Here is a 21,863-nt window from a genome sequence, read left to right as displayed (position 1 = left end):
CAGTCGGCCTACAACTCAAACTATGATCTGCCTGAATTATACAGCTGAAGAGGCTATACCCCAAGTATGCTCTTGCTAATATTTCTTACAGCAGAAAAGAAAATTCTATATGGATGCATTATCCAGTTTTTGAATGCTCCTGATTTACAAAACCTTTCCTCCCACCCCCAGACACTGAGGAATTCACATTTCACTAAAGTGATTCTCTACTGCTCTGTATTAGCAGCTTTAGTATTTGAGATGAATTAAAGACCTAAACATTCAGTATCAATAAGGATGTTCAACTCAAAAAATTGAAACTGAAAAATAAAACTCACTGGATGGACTCAGGAGTGGAGTGGAGAGGACAGATGACAGAAATCATTGCACTTGAAGAATTCAGTAGAATTTACCCAGTCTGAACAAAAGAGAGAAAAGAAACTGAAAAAAAAAAAATGAATTAAGTCTTAGGGATCTGTGGGACAGTAACAAAAGATGCAGACACTCCTATCACTGGAGTCCCAGAAGAGAAAGAGAAATGTGGGGACTGTGAAAGCGGACGAAATAATAAGTGAAAGCCAGATCTGGCAAAACATACACAAGAGAATCAAGAAGCTGAGCGAACCTTAACAGGAAAAACCCAAAGATGTCTACTCCAAGATGCATCCTAATTAAAGTTCTGAAAACTAAAGATGAAAGCCTTCAAAGCAGTCACAGAGAAACAAGGCGTTACCAATAGTAGAATACCAATTCAAATGACAGTGGATTTCTCACCTGAAAACACAGAGGCCAGAAGGAAGTGGCACGTTTTTTTTTTTTTCTTTTTTTCTTTTAAAGTAGGCTGCCCGCCCAGTGCGGAGCCCAATGCGGGGCCTGAACTCAGGATCCAGAGATCATGACCTCAGCTGAGATCAAGAGTTGGATGGTTAAACTGCCTGACCACTCAGGTGCCCCAGTGGCACATTTTTTAAAATTAATAATTTATTTGAGAGAGAGAGAGCAAGCAAATGCCCATAAATGGGGGGAGGAGCAGAGGGAGAGAATCTCAAGCAGACTCTGTGCTGAGTGCAAAGCCCCACATGGGGCTCTATCTCATGACCTGAGAACACGACCTGAACTGAACCTTAACCAACTGTGCCCCCCAGGTGCTGCAGAGAGGCACAATATTTTAAGTGCTGAAGGAAAAGAACAATCAGCCATGAATTCTGCATCTGGTGAAACGATCCTTCAGGAATGAAGGAGAAATGAGAAATAAGGACATTCTCAAATGGGAACTAAAAGAATCTGTGGCTAGCAAACATACCTTTAAGACTGGCCAAAGGACATTCTCCAAATAGAAATGCAATAATAATACAACGAATCTTAGAGTGTCAGGAAGAAGGAACAATAGAGCAGGAATCTTGATACATGCTCTAAACTATCCTCATAAGTTTTACAAATCTACTTAATGACTGAAACACAAGGTCTAACACCATCTGATACTCAAGACAATTTTTAAAAGTCAAGAAGATAAAGGGATCTGATGGAAGTAAGGTCACCTGAAGTGGTAAAATGTTGATACCAGTTGGCTGTGATAAGTCACATATTCCTATATATAGGAATACTCGGTGCAACCATCATGCAAACTATACAAATACACTCAAATGCACCATAAATACATCAAGACAGAGAATCCTAAAGAAATAGTCAAGTAGCCCCCAGGAAGGCAAGGAAAAAGAAACAAGAGGACTAAGAACCAGAGGAAACAAAGAGAAAACCAATAATAAAATGGCAGATTTAAGCTCTAGCCCATCAGTAATTATAAAATTAATGGCCTAAATATACCAATCAAAAGAAAGACTGGTGGAGTGGATAAAGAAACATGGTTCATCTGCAAGCCGTTTATAAGAAACTTTTGGGTTCAATGATGTAGATAAGCTGAAAGTAAAAGGGCTGTGAAAGTAAAATTAATGCAAACATTAATTTTAAAGTAGTAGGAGTGACAGGGCACCTGGGTGGCACAGCTGGTCAAGCATCTCTGACTCTTGGTTTCGGCTTAGGTCATGATATTGAGCCCCACATGGGGCTCAAGGAAGAGTCTGCCTAAGTTTCTCTCTCTTTCTCCCCTACTGCATGCACACATGTACTCTTTCTCTCTCTCTCTCTAAAATAAATAAATAAATCTTTAAAATAGTAGGAGTGACTATATTTATATCCAATAAAGAAGACTTCATAGCAAAGAAATTACTAGAGACAAAGCGGAGTATTACATGCTGGTACAAAGATGGATCCCCTGAGAAGATACAAAGGTCCTAAATGTATAAGTACCAAACAAGACCCTCAAAGTACATCAAAAAAACCTTAGAGAGGTGGAAGGAGAAATAGACAAGTCCAAAATCATAGCTGGGGACTCTCATCAACTGACAGAGCTGCTAGAAAGAAAATCATCAAGGAGGCGGAAAATCTGAGTACAATAAGACGTAAATGACATATATAGAATGCTCCACCTGAAAAGAGATTATACATTTCACACACCTTCTCCAAAACAGACCATATGGGCTTAAAATAAACCTCAAGAACCTTAATAGAGCTGAAATCATACAGTGTCTTCTCCAACCATCATGGAATGAAACTAGAAGTCAATAGGAAATCTCTGAGCAGGTCAAAGTTGACAGCAGAATTCTAAGGAATCCAAGGCTCAAAGGAGAAGTTTCAAAAGAAATAAACAAAACAAAACAAAACAAAACAGGGGCACCTGGGTGGCTCAGTTAGTTAAACATCCACCTTTGGGTCAGGTCATGATCTCAGGGTCCTGGGATCAAGTCCTACATTAGGCTCTTTGCTCAGCGGGGAGTCTTTCTCCTTCTCCCTCTGCCCCTCTCCTCTGCTCATGTCTCTCAAATAAATAAAATCTTTAAAAATAAATAAACACATGCATATATACATACATACATAGAACCAAATGAAAATATGACATACCAAAATCTGTAGGATGAAGCTAGAGCAGTGCAGGGAAGGACATTTACAGAACTACATGCTTATACCGTAACAGGAAAGTGGGGAGTCTGCTTCTCCCTCTGCTCCTCCCCCTGGCTTATGCTCATTCTCTCTCTCCCAAAAATAAATAAATAAAATCTTAAAAAAAAAAAAAAAGACTTAGAACCAGAGTAACCAAGACAGAGTGGTATTGGTGGAGGAACAGACACCAGAGATCCAGTGGAACAGAAGAGAGAACCCAGAAATAGCACACAATACAAATATCAGTATTCAACATATGGAAGAACCAATAGATATCAATAATATTACAGTTAAAAAGAAAAAGAGGCAAATATATGATTGGCATAAAATGGCTAACAGATTTATGAGATGATGTTCAAATTCATTCATTACTAATAAGAACATACAAATGAAAAACAATACTATCATTTGATACCCATTAGAGTGGCCTAAATTTAAAGTCTGATGATAACCAAATGTTACTGAGGACACAGTCTGCTAAGAGATACTTTGGTGAGCTCTATGGCCAGCTCTAAGTAACGTCAGCGATGCATCTGATCCTCAGCCTCAGCAGTTCGCCCTGAGTATAGACACTAGGGCAGCAGTTCTCAAAATGTGGTCTGTGAACCCCGTGGGGTATCTGAGACCCCTCCAGAAGTCTGAGAAATCAAAATGATTTTCATACCAGCACTACCAAGTTATTTGCCTTGTTCACCACGTGGACATCTGCATGAAGATGGCAGAAGCAATGGTGGTACCCCTGGTGGTCTTTTTATTCTTTACCACCAAACCCTCATGGATTAAAAAAAAAAAGGTTCCACTTAAGCATGTCCTTGATTAAGAATTATTTTTTTAAATTAAGAATTATTAACTGTACTAACTCGACACTCCAGAGCTCATCCTTTTCACATCTTGTGTGATGCCACGGAAGGACACACACACAGAGCACTTCTTTGCGTACTGAATCATAAAGGTTGTCTCAGAGAAGCCCGTTGGTGATGGAGCTGGGAGCTGAACTAGCCACTTTTTTCACAGAACACCACTTCAAAGTAGGACTAGCATACTATGGTCATTCAGACTTGGGTATCTGGCACATCTTGAAAATCAGTGATATGAGTCTATCACTTCAAGGAAAATATTGGCGGGATTTGTTGCCACTGATAAAATTTGAGCTTTCAGGGTGCAATTTAAAGTATCTTCCACCATGAACTATATTATATACTTTTTTGAGGACAATGGTTGAAATATCAATGAATGAGACTTTTTGATCTTATATATGAACTGTTAATATCTGGAAGATCTTTCTAGCTCAATGAGCCGTTATTTTCCAAATGACCGATATACGTTACAGACTCATTCACTGGTAAAGGAATGATGAAAGGACCAGACAGACAATGGATTTTAATCTAACAGGGTACGGAAAATTCATTAAATATGCTTTCAGATTGGGAATACTCAAAATGATCTGAATAGCTACTAATATACTTGTTCTTTTCCGTATCTTCAAGACTTCACGGGAAGGATTTTTTTTCACATGCTTCAACCAAAATTATATATCACAATAAACAGAATGCAGAGGTAGATATGTGAGCCCAGCTGTCTTCTAGTAAGTCAGACATTAAAGAGATTTGCAAAAATTTAAAACATGCCATACTTAATTTTGTTGCTTTGGAAAAGTTATTTTTCATAAAAAATGTTATTTAGGTAATCTGTTTATTATTGTTATATTGTTATTAAAGGAAATAATATATATTTTTTCAAATATTCTTTTTTAAAACTGAAATACAGTTGACATATAACATTATATTACTTTCACATGTATAAGATAATGATTCAATATTTGTATATATTGCAAAATGATCATAATAAGCTTAGTTAAAATCCATTACTGCATGTAGTAACAATTTTTTTTCTTGTGTTAAGAACTTTTAAGGTCTGCACTCTTGGCAACTTCCAAATATGCGACACAGTCTTAACTATAGTCACCATCTGTACATTGCATCCCCATGACTTTTTTATAACTTGAAACATACCTTGTGATCCTCCCTCCTCAATCATTTCTCCCACCCCTACAGCAAAACTGTCAATCTGTTTTCTGCATCTGTGATTTTTGGTTTCTTCTGATTCTACATATAAGTGAGATGATACAATATTTGGCTTTCCCTACCTGATTTATAAAATAGTAATATTAAAAATTTTTGTTTCAGTTTTCAATGTAATAAGTATCTGTAAATATAATTCAAATAATAAAAGCTCTTTGGGGTCCTTAATAATTCTTAAGAAGGTGAAGGAGTCCTGAGATGAAAAACTTTGAGAACTGCTGCCCTGGAGAAACTTACCACAAGTGCATAAAAATTTGTGCTTTAAGATGTGCACTCTAGCGCTGTTCTAGTAATAAGAGCTTGAAAACAAAGACTGCCCAGGAACGTCCTCGGAATTCACTGTGTCTGTTCTACCATTTCTGCCCTAATTTGGCTGTCATCCTATATCCAGACTGATGCCTGACAAATGTTGAAAAGACACTTACAGCTCAGTGCTCACAATGAATGGTGAAAGGACTGCTATCGGAACTCCCACACGGCCTCCTCACTCTCGCTCTCCCCAGGTACTTACCAGGTTTAATCTCAACTTTTGAACCAAATCCCACTTTAGTCTAAAGAGCTTCTATGTGTAATACCATTTGAACAACAAATGTCAAGCTTTTTTTTTTTTTTCTTTTAAAGGCTTAAGAAGCACTACGCTAAATTCATCCAATCAATAATCAGAAAATCTAGACTGTTATTTCTCCTTCCTTCCCCTGAACTAGGGTTGAGTGGCTGAGTTGTGCCATCTCAACTGAAAGCCGTTCTGTTCAAACCAGCTTCACGAAATACCCAAGGATATTAAGCTCTGGAAAGCATCTGCCTCAGATAAGGCCATCCCAATCCAGCCTTCTCAAAACCGAACCAAGCAATTAATCACCTCAGTACCAACACAAAAGTATCCTGATTTCCCACGAATAACTAGCAAAAACTGTTCTTCTCTGGGGATGGGAACCATAAGAAGAAATTCTGGTTCTATCGGGGCGAGCAGAGAGATCTAGTTTGGAAGTAGCATCCCAGAGACAGAGGAAAAGGCTGGGGCCCTCTCTGATTCTTCCAGAAAACAGACTCAACCTCAGGGCAGTCTTGTACTTCTGTGTGGTGTCTTAGCACCTCCTCTTTACCTCCACGACAAATGTGTCAATAATGTGCTCCTGGGGGAGGAACCAGTGAGCTACTTCCTCTTCATCCATCACCGGGGCGAGGTGAAACTGCTTCAGGTAAGTGTTGGTCAGGTCTCGAACTGCTCTGACGTCCCTGGGTTCCATGGGTCTCAGGCCCGACGTCTTGGTAGCCTTGTTGTGGTGAAAACAAAATAAAGTGGGAAGGTGACCTTTGTCATAAGAGGGAAAGGCAGGCCAGCTGTGTGGCCGTCCCCTGGTGGGGGAGAGGGGGGCTTGTGAGCCCTGCCAAATCCTGGCTTCCCCTCCTCTTCTCCAACCTCCCAGGTCAGGATCTGCAATGTCACAAGAGTCCCCAGGGAGCTGTTGACACATTAGGATGAAAAGCACTGAGGCAGAATATATTAGACAACGTGTGGAACCTTCTATCTGTGTGCTGGGTCAGTGGTCAGCACTGCCCACAGAGCTGCTGCTCCGACCGAGTCAGGGCACACACCAATCTATGTACCGAAGCCAAGAATGTTCACAGCCTCCACTGCAGGGCCAAATGATCTTAGCGTGTGTTCTGGAATTATGTGCATTACAAGTGCCCTGACATGTTGAAGATGCAGGTGAAAATGGCTGAGAAGCTTATTTTATTCAATGGCTCGTGAAGAGTCTGTAGCTAGGGACGCCTGGGTGGCTCAGTGGTTGAGCATCTGCTTTCAGCTCAGGTTGTCATCCTGGGATCCGGGATTGGGTCCCACATTGGGCTCCCTGCATGGAGCCTGCTTCTCCCTCTGCCTATGTCTCTGCCTCTTTCTCTCTGTGTCCCTCATGAATAAATAAATAAAATCCTTAAGGAAAAAAAAGAGGCTGTAGCTATGTTAGTCTTGTGAGCAACAAAAATGACATAAAAGTAAATCATGTTGTTCTGAGTGGGGAGGACAAGCATTGTAACAGCCAAGTATTTTCTAAACGGTAATGGCTAGCTTGCCGAGTACTGGCCTCTGGCTTCCCATGCTATCTTTTGATTTAAAAAGGTGATTCGAACAGACATTCAAATCCGTCATTTCAGAGCATAACAATTTCTATGGTATTCTACGAGGACCAGAATAACCTAAAGGTCAGGACAGGTCCCCATGAGGATTTGTTCAACTGTGTCCTCAAAAGAGTTCCAGATATCACTCAGCTACACAAGAACTGCCCAAAAACCAGGACACTTGAGCCAAGAAGTGAGAAAACCCACTAGAAGTGCTTGTTTGTACAAAATATTAAAAACTTAGCAATACAGTTCCATTTTTCTAGTTAGCTTGATTTTTTCCATAGAAATAGTGGATACATTTTAAGTGTTAAGTAACTTGTATATAAATACTTCTCCTTTACCTTTTATAAGTTATTTTTAAATACTTTAAAATTAAATACTGCCTCTAAACATAGATCATTACAGTTCCTGCATGCCCCTAGACTAGTAGCATTCCAAGGTGGAAAACAGGTCTCATTCTGAGTGCTGGCTCTGGTCCATCTTAGTGGCTGTGCTGAGGTCCCTAGGGATCCGTGACCAAGAATGCTGATCATTGAGTGGTGGGGGTACTGAGGGAGAGATTTGTTCTTTGTATTTACAGACCCAAATGTCCTTACTATGTGCCTTTCTGTTATGACTTATGTAAGCTATAAAGATGTGGTAATGCAGCTAAAATACAGTTTAGTAGACCACATTGAGAGAAGGTAAGCCCTTAACACACATTTATTTATTTATTAAAGATTTTACTTATTTATTCATGAGAGACAAAGAGGGAGAGAAGCACAGACATAGGCAGAGGGAGAAGCAGGCTCCTTGCAGGGAGCCCGATGTGGAACTTGATCCCAGGACCCCAGGATCATGACCTGAACTGAAGGCAGATGCTCAGCCACCCAGGTGTCCCAGCTCTTAACATTTAATAGAGAACTTGTACTTTTAGCTTTTATGTGGATCACAAAGCCAAAGGACAAGAAATGTCGAGGTCCTTGCTTCCACTCAAGGCTTAACCTCTCAAGCAAGCATGGCAATAACAGCCCAAATGTGCTAAATGAATGAATCAATGAATGAATGAATGAATTCCTATGTTTTGAGCCACAGCCATTTACTCAGTAAGGGTGGTGAAGGCTACAGACAGGGAAAAAAAGTCACTGTCAGCTCTGCAAAGATGATACTGCTTGGGCCTGGCACTTATGTGTAAGCCAGGTGTAAAATTCTTTTTTTCCATTTCCCCTGAGCCAATTTTAGTATTTGGTAGCATTTCTACACTGCAAATTTATGGCAAGATGGAACCTATGTGATTTCCAAATACAATGTAATAAACATACATCTCCAAATGCTAACAGGAAAACCAGACTATATATACACAAAGAATGTATTGAAAAAGTCATTTACAAAAATGATTTTCTGCCATGAGGATGACCTCAATAAAGTTTTAAGTAGCCATGCCCCAATATTAAACTGCTTTTTCTTTTACTAGTTCAGTAACGACAATATCAAGCAATTAGATTCATTAATGAAAGCTACAGGACATGTGCAACTGTTAAGCAGATGTTCAGATATAAAGAACAAGCTTGCCAACTTCCTAGACACAGTCCTCTGCAGTACAATTCTCCTTCACTATTTATGCCACAGAATCACTAAAATCAACATCTTTTGTCTGGCAGACACCCTTAATGCAGCAGTTGCCAATAATTTTTGTCTGAGACCCCTTTACCCTCTTTTTTCTTTTTTAAAGATTTTATTTATTTTTGAGAGAGGCAGAGACATAGGCAGAGGGAGAAGCAGGCTCCCTGTGGGGAGCCCGATGTGGGACTTGATCTCAGGACCCGAGGATCATGCCCTGAGCCAGAGGCAGATGCCCAACCACTGAGCTACTCAGGTGCCTCCTTTACCCACTTAAACACTGAGTATTCCAAGAAAGTTTTGCTTATGAGGGTTATATACACCCACCTCTATTGTATTAGAAATTAAAACTGGGGATCCCTGGGTGGCTCAGTGGTTTAGCGCTTGCCTTTGGCCCAGGGTATGATCCTGGATCGAGTCCCATGGAGGACCTCCAGGGGTCCCAGGCCCGACTCTGAGATCTGCTGTGCCAGGTCTCCAAAGGTCAGAAGAACGGGTCATAGAAGTGGAATACAAAAAACTCTGAAACAGTATGTTTAGGCCAACAGGCAAAGACAAAGTAAGTGCACCAGGCAATTTATAAGCACTTCAAGTACCTTTTTTTTTTTTTTTAAAGAGAACATCAGAGTGTATCAGCTATTAAAAAACAGAAAAAGAAAAAGCAAGATCGCAGAAAACTGGGAGAATATTGAATATTAACTTTAGCTGACTCACAATGGCCATGTGTCTCTGGGCCTTCAACTTGCTACTTTCTAACATCACAAAGTCACACATTCTCCAAGAACATTGATGAGAAGAATGAAATAAAAGTTAAGATGTAAAATAAACCTTCAAATATAAGTTGGGGTCTTCAGAAAGAGGTGGGGAGAAGGTTAAGGCCAGAATTAAAAAAAAAGGGGGGGGGATGTTCTGGCAAAACCCAAATAAGAAAGGTGGTTTCCAGAGAATTCAATAAAAACAAAAAGACATTTCCAGCGATTGAGGCAATCTTACATTTCAGAAGCAAACTCTATCATCTCAGCCAGGCACACTTTCCCAGGGCCCAGCCGGCATGTATTACTCGCTGGACTCTGTACATTGAATTATGTGTAAAATCTGCTTATCAGTGCATGCGGGGGAAAAAAGGCTCAGAGCTGTATTAAAAAACAGAAGCTGTGTTGTTCTCTGTCAAACTATGTGGTGTAAACTATCCTAGAGCCAAGATTCCAGAGTGGAGATGTAAGCAATGATTATGGGTATTTGATTTAAAAAGGAGTTGACTAAGACGCTAAACACTAAAAAAAGCATCTACTGCAACTAAATGTAGAAAGAACACCATGTGTCTTCACAAGTGTGTCCTTCCTGCAAAGCCGTGGAAAAATAGCGGGAGATTAACCTGAGTCGGGTTTTTTGCCTACTTTAAATTCCTGCACCTTTAAGCCCACTGAGAAAAATAATAAATAAAATAAATAAAAATAAATTAAAAAAAATAATCCAACTTTGTTTGAAAATGCTCAATAGCAAATGAAGAACAAATCGATGCTTACAAGGTAGGGAAAGGCATTACTCTCAGGAAGACCTCCGCATTGCAGGTGGCAGAGGCCAGGGGCCTAGGCCCCGAGTGGTTCTCTCCTGACTAGAAGACGACCTGCCCTCCTGTGACAGTCCTGCTCTCCCTGCATCATAGTTGAGACTACAGGTGTTCAGTGTTTAGGCCATCATAATGTCAGCTCTTATATTCAGAAGTCCACAAACAAGACATAAAGCAGAAACAGTGAAAAAAAAAAAAAAAAAAAGAAACAGTGATGATAAGAGGAGACTGACCCAAAGAGCAAAAGTTGTGTTCAATAAGGTTCTTCTTACACTTAATGGGACAAAAATGATCCTAAATCACACAACTGCCAGCAGCAATATCACCCACCTGGGTCCCTATCGGGGAGGCCATGGTCTAGTATATGCTGCATTGTCCAGCTTCTTTTTTTTTAAGATTTTATTTGTAAGGGGCGCCTGGGTGGCTCAGTTGGTTAAGCGTTTGCCTTCGGCTCAGGTCATGATCTCAGGGTCCTGGGATCAAGTCCTGCATCAGGCTCCCTGCTCAGCCAGGAGTCTGCTTCTCCTTCTCCTTCTGCCCCTCCCTTCTCCACCGTGCCTGCCCCACCCCCTCATGCTCTCTCTCAAATAAATAAAAAATATATTTTTTTAAAAAGGGATCTCTTCTACCCTTTTTCTTCATTATCTTACTCTTTATTTTTCTCTCCTTCCCCAGGACTTAAAAGCAGGGAGGAAGACTGGAACATACCAGCGAGCACTATTCGGGACCCTGATGATCTGCTTTCCTGTGTTCACCTATGCTCTAGTGACCCATGGTGAGACACCCGGGGGGACCAGGCCATGCTGCCCCCCTCACCCAGGGGTGTGTGAGAGGTCATGGCAGGAGCAAAGGGATATAACGGGTAAAACATAGATGTCTGGGGCGTGCATCCCAAGTACCCTCTGATTAGTGACAGACCCGTGTCTAAGTGTCAACCTGCATGAGTCTTGATCTTTTCATCTGCAAAATGCAGCAAAGGACACACCAGCTTCGAACGGTTGTTGTGGGAATAACATGAATATATATATATATATATATATATATATATATATATATATATGAGCACTTTGTGAACTTCACTTTATTAGGGGAAAAAATCTGGATGCTGGACCAGTGGTTTAGGATCAATTTGTTAATAACACTCTCTTACCTGAGTTGATTTTTGTATAAAAACATAAAAGATGAGGGACAAAGTCAAAAATACTCCTAACAGCTTAAATTCTGATCACCCTGAATAAACCAATGACAGGTATTAAAACTCCTCCTTCATCCCATTTTAGGCAATCTACATGGAAGTGGGTGCTTTCCTTACATGCATGCTGCATGGCTTTATAGGCTCGATGAACTGAAATTTGGGGAGACCACAGGAGAACAGCATTAGCCCCTAGTGAAAAAAGTCTGCACGCCGAAGTTTTTAATTTCCACTCCTGGGTGTGCCTGGGTGGCTCAGTTGGTTGGGCCTCTGCCTCCGACTCAGGTCATGATCTCAGGGTCCAGGGATTCAGTCCCGCATCAGGCTCCCTGTTCAGCGGGGAATCTGCTTCTCCCTCTCCCTCTGCCCTTCCCCTGCTCATGCTCACTTGCTCTCTTTCTCTCAAATAAATAAAATGTTGAAAAAAAAAAAACAAAAACCAGTACCCCTCATGCACGTCAAAGTCTTTAACAGTTGGGCCTATTCCGGAGCCTGCAGAGGGGGTGTCTCAGTGTCGCTGTGTCTCGTGCCCCCTTCTGCTCACTACTGCATATCCCTCTATATGACTGTCCTCCTCAGGTCACTCTGGGTCTTGGCCCCTAGCCTCAGAAGAATCCTGGCCAGTCATTATTAACTCATGTTGACAGTGTGACTCCTCTACACATCTTCCAAGCCTCCCTTTCAGAGCACCCATCTCCACCCGCCTACCTTCACTCCTGCCGCTCCAGCACAACAGGCCGGCTCCCCCACCCCCAGGTCGTGTGGACCCTCCTCTGTCATGCTGCCTGCGGTTTGCATTTCCCTCTCTTCTGGTCTCTGTTCCCCTCCCTCCTTGGCCTCAGAGGCAGTGAGTTCATTATTCTGAGCCCCACAGTCTGCAACAACAGTTAAGACCGAAGGGAAGAACAGGCCTCCGCCTAGTGATCCTTCCACAAGGTTGCAAAGCTCCAGAATGATGATGCTGGTTTCTCATGTCTGGTTTCCTTCGCCTCCACTTTTTTCCTTATGAAATTTTGCCTAAGGTCAGAAATTAGTTGATTCCCGTCTGTCATCAGAAAAAAATACATTGATTCATGTCGCCACCACTGAATTACACGTACCCAGTAAACACACAGCCAGAACTGTGTCTACTACACCTAGAAAGGCCACTACAGGTGAAGCTCTCCCCATGTTAGAAAGGAACACAGGCGTCATTCCACTTGAAGCCCTCAATCAAGTTAAAATAGTCACTTCTTTCTGACAACCCAAAAGAAAGAATAGCTCTGGTGAAACAAAAACTTCGAATGGAAGATCCCATCTGTGGCAGACAGATTCTAACACAGTCCCCAGTGATGCTGCCTCCTGGTTATTAGCCCACCCTCGTGCTCCTCCTGAGTGTGGGTGGAACTTGTGACTTGCTTCTAACCAGTGAAGCTAACACAGCAAGAGTGACTGGATGTCCCTTCAAGCACTGATTACATAAGGTTCTAACTTCCACTTTGCTAGCAGATTCTGTCTATAGACTCACTCCCTCACTGGCTTTGATGAATCAAGCTTCCGCACTGTCAGCTGCTGCCCTGTGGGGAATCTCACCTGGCGAAGAACAGACGGAGGGCTCAGGCTGAGAGCCAGCAAAGAATGAAAGCTCTCAGTGCAACTGTCAGCAAACACTCAAGCCTGCTAATAGCTGTGTGAGTTGGAGAGGACCCATCCCCAGTCAAGTGTTCAGATGAGACCTAGCCCCTGTGGATACTTTGATGGCAACGTCATGAGAGACCCCTGGGGCAGAGGCCCCAGGCAAGCTGGGCTTCGATTCCTGACCCATAGAACTTGAGAGATAACAAATGTGTGTTTTAAACCACCATATTTGCCGTAATCTGTCACACAGCAATAGATTAACTAATACACCATCTAAGCCTCAAATAAAAGCAACACTGATAAACACCTTTAGCTATTCCCCTTTAAGAGACAACTTATCATGCTGGGAATCTGCCAGTTTAAAAAGGTAATTTTTTGTAGGGTGCGCCTGGGTGGCTTAGTTGGATAAGCCGTCTGCCTTTGGCTCAGGTCATGATCTCAGGGTCCTGGGATCCAGCCCTGCATCAGGCTCCCTGCAGAGGGGAGCCTGCTTCTCCCTCTCCCTCTCCCTCTGCCTCTCCCCCTGGCTCATGCTGTCTCTCTAATAAATAAATAAAAACTTTAATGAAAAGATATAGCAGCACCTGGGTGGATCAGCTGACTAAGCATCTGCCTTCAGCCTAGGTCATTATCTCAGGGTCCTGGGATCAAACCCTAGTTCAGGCTCCCTGCTCAGCAGGGAGTCTGCTTCTCCCTTTCCTTCTGCCCCTTCCCTCCATTCATGTTCTCTCTCTCTCAAATAAATAAAATCTTTAAAAAAGATATATATTTTAAAAGATTTATTTATTTACTTAAGAGAGGAGGTAGGAGAGGCAGAAGGAGAATCTTTCAAGCGGACTTCCCACTGAGCATAGCCTGATGCAGAGCTTGATGCCATGACCCTGATATCACGACCTGAGATGAAACCACGGGTTGGATGCTTAACCAGCTGAGCCCCTCAGGTCCCTCTGAAAAGGTGACAATTTAATGAGACCTTATTTCCCCTCCTGGGTCTCTCCTCTAAGCCTATTCCTTAGGTTCCTCTGCGTTAAGATAGCATGTGAAGCCTCAATTCTTTTTCCTTTTTATATAACAAATGGTAAATAATCAAAATTTTAAAACTTCCATGTCTTGAGTTCAATCCCATCCAACCATAAACTGAAGACTTAAAAAACTCTTAAAAAAAAACAAAAAACCCAACACCTGGTTGTCAAATGAGCTCCCCTATTTTTCCCAGCCCAGAGCTCTAAAAAGCTACATATTCACCTTCTCAAAATACATGAGCCAGTTTTTAAGACTCTTGCCAATAATTCTTTTCTACATTAAAAGCTTCAGTTAAGGTTACAGCTTCGAAAAGCTGCAGAACATTCTTACTTACATCTGGAAGTCTATAGAGCTTCATGGTTCTCTGTAAAGTCATATTTCTACTCAAGTGAGAAAATTTCACTTCTACCAATTTTCTGGGGTTTAGTGATCGATGCCAGTATCTGGAATACAAAAAAGGTATTAAAATCTGATTGGCTTCTAATCCTATCAGTTTTTAGTCTTTGTCTCAGCTCAGCCATATAGAGGATTTAATGTACACTCAAGCCACCCCCGGTACTGGATGCTGGCCCACTTCTTGTATAATTATTTTATCAGCTGTTTTTTACATCTAAAATATGTCCTTCTTTCCTGGTTATGTTCCTTTGTAGTCTGTGACCTTTCATCTCTTTCAGTAAAGAGCAATCATAAAATCGCAAAATAAAGTTAAAAATGCCCAGTATGCAAGTATTTAATGACCACTGCTGATTCTATAGAAAGCAAACCAAAAAGTTTAAAAACATGAAAACATCCCCTCCCCACCCCCCAAAATTAGGAGCCATCGGTTTTATATAACACATACCAGAGAAAACAACTTTTTGAGAAACTACCTTGAATTTCTTAAGCGATTCCAGCTTGGATACTAGGATGATTTGTATTAAAACCCACCTGCAAAGTCTTATTCAAGTTATTTATGAATAATTTAATAGGAGATAGTCGTTTTACAGTTTTACCTCTTATAACTATGTTGGGCAAAAGTTTCATCTTATTTGAGTCCAAAGAATCAAGAGAGACAAACTCTGAGGCTTTACAAACAGGTTAGTCCTGGGACAAATCCAATAAACCATTTTCTCCCTGGATTAACCTTTAAAAGCTTGATAAGAACAGATGAAATCATAAAAACAGAGCTTAAGCCTTTTCTTACACTTAGCAAACAAGCTTGTTTGGGCTTTTCAGCCGGTGTTTATCAAGCATTTGGAATAGCTCCCTGACAGCCCTGCAGAGTGCGGGATATACCCGAGTGCTTGGGAGCAAAGAAAATGCGAGCATGCTGGACGTTTCAAGACCATAGTTCCCTGGGCTCCCCAAGGTACAGGCAACGCTGTTCTTTCCAAGGGAAGAGACACAGAACACAGAATCAGCATCATTAGCAGGAAGATGTTAGAACACGGGTTGCAGTGGTTCTTGGGTCTGGCCCTCCACCTCTGCTACCACACCAACGACATAATAAGGTAAGCCCAAATCCCTGAGTTACACATGAGAATAACACTGGTAGCAACACAGCAGGGAGATAAGATCTGAGGCAAGCATGTGGTGGTGTTACCTGCACGTGGCCACAGGCTTAGGAAGAACCACACCGGCTGTATAAACGGCCTGAAAAATCCCTTCCAGGTTCACTCTTCTGGTTATTTCTCGAATTAACACTGGGGCTACCCGTTTTGACCTCAATTTCTTGTGAACACAAAGAAAGTTGATTTCTACCATCTTCTTTACACTAAGAAAGATGACAAAAATCGGAGCGAATGTAAGATGAAACCATTTTAAAAAATAAGACAACACCCATAAAATTTCAAAGAATAAGAAACTGAGGGACTCCTTTCAACACAATATTTAACAAAAACAGCCCATCATTTAGACATTTCACAAGTTCAGGTAGATATGCTAGTCCCCAAATCCCCTGCCAAAATGATTACAACTCTAGGCCATGGAGACCCAAACCCCTTGTTCTAAAAACATTTAAGACTTTAATTTTTTGGGTAAGTTTTCACTTTAGAAAATGGGTAAGATGTGCCTCAAAGTTTCTACATCTGTTTTTTTACCCTGTAATGTATGCAATTAGAACAATAACTGGGTCAGCCATCTGCACAATCTGGTTAGATGTTTCTTTTGGACTATGATGCAATCTCTAGGATCCCTGAGAGGTGCCTTGACCACAGGAGAGCAGGTGTTTCTCTGAGCTGCGGTAAACATTCCAGAGCTTCAAAGTCTGTTCCCTGCTCTGGTCTCAGATATGCAGGCATTCCATGTGGCACAGAGATCCCTTGACATCAAATGTTTTTTAGCAGCAAAGAAACTCACTCAATATACTGAAAGGTAAACAGCCCTACTATGCATTAGATCTCTGACTTTCTGGGAGCAAAAATGCAAAAAAGCTGTCCTATGGATCAAAAGATTTTTTAAAAAAAATCTCTCCTAAAATCTTTTAAGGTAATTTTTTTTCTACATAAATACATCTGAAATACCTACTACGGCTTTCTTTATCTTGATACATATGTACATACACGTATGTAAAATTCATCTTTTGTGGGACACCTGGGTGGCTCAATAGGTTAAGCATCTGCCTTCCGTTGGGGTCATGATCCTGCATTGGGCTCCCTGCTCAGCAGGGAGTCTTTTTCTCCCTCTGCCTCTCCCCTAGCTTACCCACTTTCTCTCTCAAATAAATAGGTAAAATCTTAAAAAAAAAAACAAGTGTCTGTGTGTGTGTGCATTTATGAGCTACAGCTATCCTCTTTTGCTGTTCACAGTCCAATTTTTAAAAATTAAATCAACCTTATTTTTTAGAGCAGTTTTAGATTTAGTAAAACAAAGCAGAAATGAGAGTTCCCTTAGACCCCTCCCTCCCTATACAACCTCCCCCACTATGAACAATCTGAGTAAGTCGCTTTTAAAAGCCCACTGTAACTGCAATTCTTGGAAAAGCAACACAACGAAACTGACACGGACAAGCTTTAACAGGCACCTGTCATAAATCCGAATGTTGGCGGGGATGGCACTTATGAACCCTACTAGCTTCTTGTTCGAAGACACTCTGACCCCACAGTGCCACTGAAGGAGCCAGCCTGGGGGACGCAGCGCCCTGAGGTCAACGCAGGCAAGGAAGACAGGTGCAGGTTAGTGTCCAGGAACCCAGGGAGAGCCCAAGGCACGCCACCCTGCCACTGCCCGCACCCGGGGCGCCCCCTGCCCCGCCCCCCCCCGCCCCCCCCCCCCCCCCCCCCCCCCCCCCCCCCCCGGCGTCCAGCCAGACTCACCACAGCAGGAACTCGGGTGAGTAGTCAAACCGGAACACGCTCTCCTCGTCTTCCACGTAATTCTCATTTAACAGCGTGTACAACTCCTTGAGCTACAAGACCAAGCAAGTGTCCTGTCTACAGTGCTCGCCACCCACTCGGAAGCAATTTGTGCGATGGCAGGTGTCGAACCAAGGAGCGTTACTCACCACGTCGGCGTTGCCCAAGTCTAGGGTGTCCCACATAAAACCCTGGGGCAGGGAATAGGGCTCCTGGCGCACGTGGTCTTTATCGGCTTCAATCGCCCCGTGGGACGTGATGACTTCATCTGCGGAGGGGCAGAGGAGAGAAAGAACGAACATCCAACTATAGTGTATTACGATGGCCAAAGTGGTCCGTTACAGAGAACGACATCATTTCTAGGGCCCTGGGGTTTCACCACTGTTTCAGCTCCTTCTGGAGTGAGACGGGTAGTGGAGAGGAGCTGCCATCTCACCAATTAGAGGGAGAAATCCTTCCTCCTGCAATGACAGGGTGTGTACTACGACATGCCAGGGACAGCCTCAACCCCTAAGTGACAGATCCATGGCGCTGCACCACAGTGGACAGTGTGGGTCTGATGACCGCCTGGAGATGGGCTCTCTTCTTACTCTGCATTTCAAACACCTGGGGGTAGGGGGTGACAAGGTGACCTCTGACCCCACCCCGCAAAACCTAGAACTTCTCTCCACAGGGGCTGCTGGCAGTCCAGCTGAAAACATCAGCATCTCGTGGTTTTCACGAGGGTGCCCTTTCCAGATCCTTCCCCACTGCCTCCCAGTGTGACTGGGATAGAACCCAGGCCCTGCCTGGCCTTGTTCTCCAGGTTCATTCTCACTGGCCCCAGCTCATGGCATCTGGGGGTTCCCTCTTCTCTCAGAGCCCCTCCCCCGCTCTCCATGTGGTGGGCCGCTTGAGGGTTTGCAGACAGAAGCTTACACATCACTTTCCCACAGTATCCTTCCCTGACTTAAGCTTTTTCCTACCTGGAGGAGGCCCTCCCTCCATCCCCGCCTGGCCACTGTCTTCATCCTACTTTCCTACTTTCCCATCGCTGTTCCCCTGGCACACTCCCCAGAGCCTGGCATTTAACAACAGATACTCAACACTGATCTGCTATTACTCAGCCATAAAAAAGAATGAAGTCTTGCCATTGGTGACCACATGGATGGACCTTGAAGACAGTACAGGAAGTGAAATAAGTCAGAGAGAGAAAGATAAATACTGTATGAGTTCACTTACATGTGGAATCTAAAAAAACAAAAATTCTGAATTCCTAGACACAGAGAACAGACTGGCAGTTGGCAGGGGGCAGGGGTGGGAGCGTGAAATGAGTGAAGAGGGTCAAAAGGCAGAAACTTTCAGTTATAAAGCAAGTAAGTTCAGGGGATGCAAACACAGCATGATGATTATAGTTAATAATACTGCATTGCATATTTGAAAGCTGCTAAGACAGGAGATCTTAAAAGTCCTTATTACAAGAAAAAAAAATCTGTAACTAGGTGTGGTGAGGGATGGTTAGTAGACCTCCCGTGGGGGTCATTTGACAATGTACACAAATGTGGTATCATTCTGTTTGACCCCTGAAGCTAATATGTTGCTAAACGACAATGACACCCCAAAGGATAAATAAACAGAACCAGGAGGAAAAAAGGAACAGGTATCTGCTGAATAAATGACCTTCAGGTACAGGTTCTTGGTGGAAGCCACAAGGTCTGCAACAGCTCCGAGGGGTTTCGTTTTCTCTTTCTTTCTTCCCCCTGACTTTGTCACTTCCCCTGAAGCAGAAGTTCACTGCCCCTCCACCAGCTCGCTGGTGAGCCAGATTCTTAGCTGTTCCCTTGGAGTTCCTTTCAGGAGATCCCCTCAGAGCCTGGCTACCCACCGGACATTGGGGACAACAGTGGGGGTGGGGTGGGGGTGGGGGGCTGCCTCTGCTGCCACCAACCTTGATGCTGCCTTAACTGAGATGCAAACCAGGTGTTCCCCCTGGAACTAGGGGAATCCCACAGGGATTTAGGGAGGGGGCGCCAAAATGTGACGCATGCCCCCTATCTTCCCAAAGACATGTGTTGGTGCCAGCCGGGCTTTCCTGCCCCAGGGGCAGTGACCTAAAAGCCACCAGCAGCTTGCCAAGCATGTGCAGCTAAACCTAATACATCGGATCAATCAACCCTACATCCCTTTAGCTCACTCAATTCAACAGCATTTTAAACCCTGTAAATTCATGCTGGAGTCTCCCTCCACTACCGAACACACGTATTTCTAGAGCCTGAAAGAAGAGACAAGTGAGGATAAGTGTTTTCCTCTATCTTTCACACTCCTAAGCCCGTGTTTTTTGAAGATGCGTGGGGTGGACATGGCTGGGTGAGGCCTGGTAACTTTGAAAAGTTTGAAAACCATCATTTGAGGGCACAGACAAGGATCGTTTCCTGATTTTTATGTGATAAAACTGATAATTTGTACATGGCTGGACTATTATTACAAGGTCTGGATGACAATCCTTCATCTTACACGTTCTGGAACCCAAACAATCAAGGAGGAAGAACAGCCAGACAGAGAAATAATTATCATATATCTTCATATGAGGATAACAGAAAGCAGCAGATTTTAGCTTTTAATACAGTTATAAACATTTTAGTGCATTTACGGCATCATTTTTTATTGCAACAAGGGAAGAGTTAAATGATGCTTACGGAAACTTATGAGGCAAGAGTCTGAGTGGAACGTGAGGGACCAGGCCAAGTGCGAAGGGGAGAGGGGAGAGGCCTGATGCCCAGACATCCCTGCACAGAGGAGCCCCCAGGGTGCTCCCAAGGGGCCCCCAAGGTCCCTACTGAACCGCAGCTGTTCTCGAGCTGCTAGGAATTAACACCAGCAGTGAGCCTGCAGAATCCTATTGTTAAGCTGCGCCAAAATTTTCCATTTCAATAAGATTTAGCAGGGCAAATTTCCTGTATCTTTGAAATAAATCAGATGTGAGACTGCTATAAATTTATGCACAGGAAAAACAATTCTATGAAGCTCAGGACCAAGAAAGGTTCTGAGACTCTGTCTTTTATATATATTTTTAATACAATAATGTTTCAAGAGGGAGAAACTGGATTTTTTTAATAGAAAGAGGAATGAAACTCTAAAGTTGTTTCTACCGAAAGCCAATGTCACTACCCAATATTTATATATTTTTTTCCAATATTTATATTTTAAGAAGAAAAACAGGACTTTTGTGTACATTGCTAATCTGCGGTATAAAACAAATTATGTAAGTTAAGTTTCTTTTGTGTTTTTTGTTTGTTTGTTGCTAACCCAGCTGTTTTTTTTGGAGGAGGAGGGAGGCAGAAAAGCTTACTTAATTTGGGTACCGGCTGTGTGTCCCAAAACTGGTATCTGTGTTTGGCAGCCTCATCAATGTTCCTGGCAGGGCCCTGGCATGCGGACAACAGCTCCATTGCTCTCTGGATATCCTGCAACTTCTGCATTGGAATGGTGGGATTCTACAACAGCAAAGACACACAGACACGAAAATGAGGAAGCTGCCACCACTCCCAAACCTGGGGCAGATACACGTGCATCCACCTTGGAGACTACAACACTGAAACACCAACAATCTTCCTCTAGCCTGGTCAGGACCTCGGACTCAAGAATGCTAACATAGTAAAACAGAAGCAAACACAGTATGTTAAAGGTAACAACAACTCAGTGGTTTTAATGAGGCTTTGATATAGGTTTTGAGCAATCTGAAGCAAAGCCAACCACCCGGGGCTGCAGGGTCCCACCCATTTGCAGAGGGTCCTCTCCCGCACTAGCCGAGGACTGACATGCATGCATGCATTACTACCAGGTGGCAGCCAGTCAGGCACACCCTTGGTTTCACTGTTGAGGTTAATGCCCTGTAGTAGCAATGTGAGGACAGAGGAAAGAACGAGCTAGAATGGAAATAAGGCAGACGAAGGAAATTTTAGTTCATTAAAAAGAAGAAAGAAAAGAAAAGAAAGAAAAGGAAAGGAAAGGAAAAAAGAAAGAAATGTGAATGAGTGCTGAGCTGAGCTGGGAAGGAAGTTAATCAAGAAAGAAAATCTCTAAGTATGCCTTCCTCCTGGACCACACCCTGCCTCTTCCAGCCCAGATGCTTCTCCAGAGACAAATCTTCCAACTAGAACAAGCAGTTTCTTCCGTTGAGTTTAGATTTTTTGGCAACCACAGCCTGTTTTCCCTACCCTGAGTGTTGGAAATTAACTTTTTTAAGTAAAACATATTCTCAGTCTGGAAAACTGATGATACCTTTCGATTCTCAAGTTCCTTCCTCCAAGCCAATATCCCTCTTATCTCTGCAGATTCTTCAGCTCTTTTTTTCTTTTTCTTTCTTTCTT

The 21,863-nt window shown here is 42.8% G+C and overlaps 1 protein-coding gene across 3 annotated transcripts in view; it reads right to left on the bottom strand.

Moving 5' to 3' along the window:
- Positions 1-21,863, bottom strand: part of NMT2 (N-myristoyltransferase 2) — a 69,310-nt gene that overhangs the window by 6,045 nt on the left and 41,402 nt on the right. For all 3 annotated transcript variants that reach the window (XM_025445104.3, XM_025445100.3, XM_025445103.3), the window contains 7 exons: positions 20,843-20,987; positions 17,664-17,782; positions 17,476-17,567; positions 17,184-17,300; positions 15,765-15,935; positions 14,517-14,625; positions 6,161-6,331 (listed from right to left, as the gene is read on the bottom strand). In XM_025445104.3, the coding sequence (XP_025300889.1) occupies positions 6,161-6,331; positions 14,517-14,625; positions 15,765-15,935; positions 17,184-17,300; positions 17,476-17,567; positions 17,664-17,782; positions 20,843-20,987 (924 nt within the window). The remainder of the gene's footprint in view (positions 1-6,160; positions 6,332-14,516; positions 14,626-15,764; positions 15,936-17,183; positions 17,301-17,475; positions 17,568-17,663; positions 17,783-20,842; positions 20,988-21,863) is intronic.

This window comes from Canis lupus, chromosome 2, assembly GCF_003254725.2.
Source record: "Canis lupus dingo isolate Sandy chromosome 2, ASM325472v2, whole genome shotgun sequence".
In the NCBI taxonomy this organism is placed as follows: Eukaryota; Metazoa; Chordata; class Mammalia; order Carnivora; family Canidae; genus Canis; species Canis lupus.
The sequence above is the reverse complement of the archived record's forward strand: the minus strand, read 5'-3'. Positions and strand labels throughout refer to the sequence as shown.